The sequence below is a fragment of the Triticum dicoccoides genome, unplaced genomic scaffold (assembly GCF_002162155.2).
Source record: "Triticum dicoccoides isolate Atlit2015 ecotype Zavitan unplaced genomic scaffold, WEW_v2.0 scaffold62721, whole genome shotgun sequence".
Taxonomy (NCBI): Eukaryota; Viridiplantae; Streptophyta; class Magnoliopsida; order Poales; family Poaceae; genus Triticum; species Triticum dicoccoides.
The window spans coordinates 1-1345 of NW_021287313.1; the positions used below are offsets into that span (position 1 = coordinate 1).

At 38.4% G+C, this 1345-nt stretch overlaps 1 protein-coding gene across 2 annotated transcripts; it reads left to right on the forward strand.

The window, feature by feature from the left end:
* The first annotated feature begins 85 nt into the window (after positions 1-85).
* LOC119347284 lies at positions 86-1333 on the forward strand. Of its 2 annotated transcripts, XR_005168241.1 has the most exons (4): positions 86-150; positions 245-407; positions 760-856; positions 967-1333. XR_005168241.1 is itself a non-coding variant. In XM_037616124.1 (3 exons), the coding sequence occupies exons 1-3, from the start codon at positions 332-334 to the stop codon at positions 1103-1105; spliced, it is 312 nt and encodes a 103-aa protein (XP_037472021.1). In that variant the 5' UTR covers positions 157-331; the 3' UTR covers positions 1106-1333. The 2 variants fall into 2 exon arrangements, 1 of the variants encoding a protein (XP_037472021.1); XM_037616124.1 differs by lacking the exon at positions 86-150 and having other exon boundaries at positions 157-407.
* The last annotated feature ends 12 nt before the right edge of the window (positions 1334-1345 follow it).

A 1345-nucleotide genomic window follows, 5' to 3' on the forward strand; every position in this document is an offset into this window, starting at 1 on the left:
TTTTTTTTTGTGTGGAGCAGATTCTTTTTAGAGGCCTTGCCTTGGACTTCCTGGATCCTGATTGTTGTTTCGCGTATCTTCTTTGGGCCATTGCTGTTCTTCTACCACTCATTCATATATTATTTGACCATTTGCTTTGCTAAGATTCAAGTATGATGTAATTTAGATTTGTTCTCTTCAAACTTGCACCAATCAATATTTCTAGCTCTTAGCATTGTCTAATATACAATTTTATTGTATGCAGGACATGCATCCTTTAGCTAGATTCATCTTTGTTTGATGTAGTTCTTTGTGATCTGAAAGCAACTGACTACTCAATACCAATCAGTGCATGGAGGGAACTCCTGTCCACCACGCCGGCGACAGGAACATGGAAAACGCAGTCCACGGTGCCACCAATGAACAAGGTAAACACGAGCTGTCGGTCGCTTATAAATTCTGTACTTCAGTAGTATCGATCTAGGGTTCACGTGAGTGATCTTACTGTTATTCGGGCTGTGTATAAAAATGCTGCCCTTTTCAGAGAGAATACTCCAAATCTATTGATTATAATTTAGTTGTGGTATTGAGTTTTACTTAGTATGAATACTCACATAATGAATCTATTAAACGATCTAAAGGCCACCTATTCACATATTAACTTGTGCCACCGTTGTTTTCTTACTTATCGTGTCATTCTTGTTTTTGAGCCTGGCCTGACACATTCTGTTTCCAAATATATTATACCTATAGAATAATTTGGTGTCTCATTAACTGAAGAGCTGATCAGCCCAAAGTCTATGGTTAATGCCATTCTTGGTAACATTGGTCTGCCTGATGCAAAACAAACAAGGACTACAAGAACTACAATGGACGTGTGAGTGCAATCATCTTTTTCTGGCCGTTCCTGGCGCATTGTTGAATTAGTCACCTTGCCTCTCTTGCACTTAACATTGTCTAATTAGACTTTTCAAAATGATTATCCAGGACTGCTTGGCCTCTCGTTTCGATTAGCCTATCATTAAAGTTGGAAACACCAGAATTGACGCTTGCGTATGAGTGTGTACAGGTTGTCCTTAGGATTTTCTTTGTAGCAAACTCGCTGGATTGTGGATTGGTTTCCTAGGCCATTGTTCTTTGTACAATACTTGAAGCGATCTGCTCGTGTGTGTGACTTTGTCCGATGATTAGGCTTTAGATTTTCTGCTGGTTTATCTTATGATTCATGGTAGCATTTGATTTTTTTTTCAATTACTATGTCTCAATTGTCGAACAGGACAGTAAGAATCTAATAAAACTCTTGCACAACAAAGATTGTTGTCCTTTAGTTACCCAGACCTTTGTTTTCATGGTATAAAACCAACTG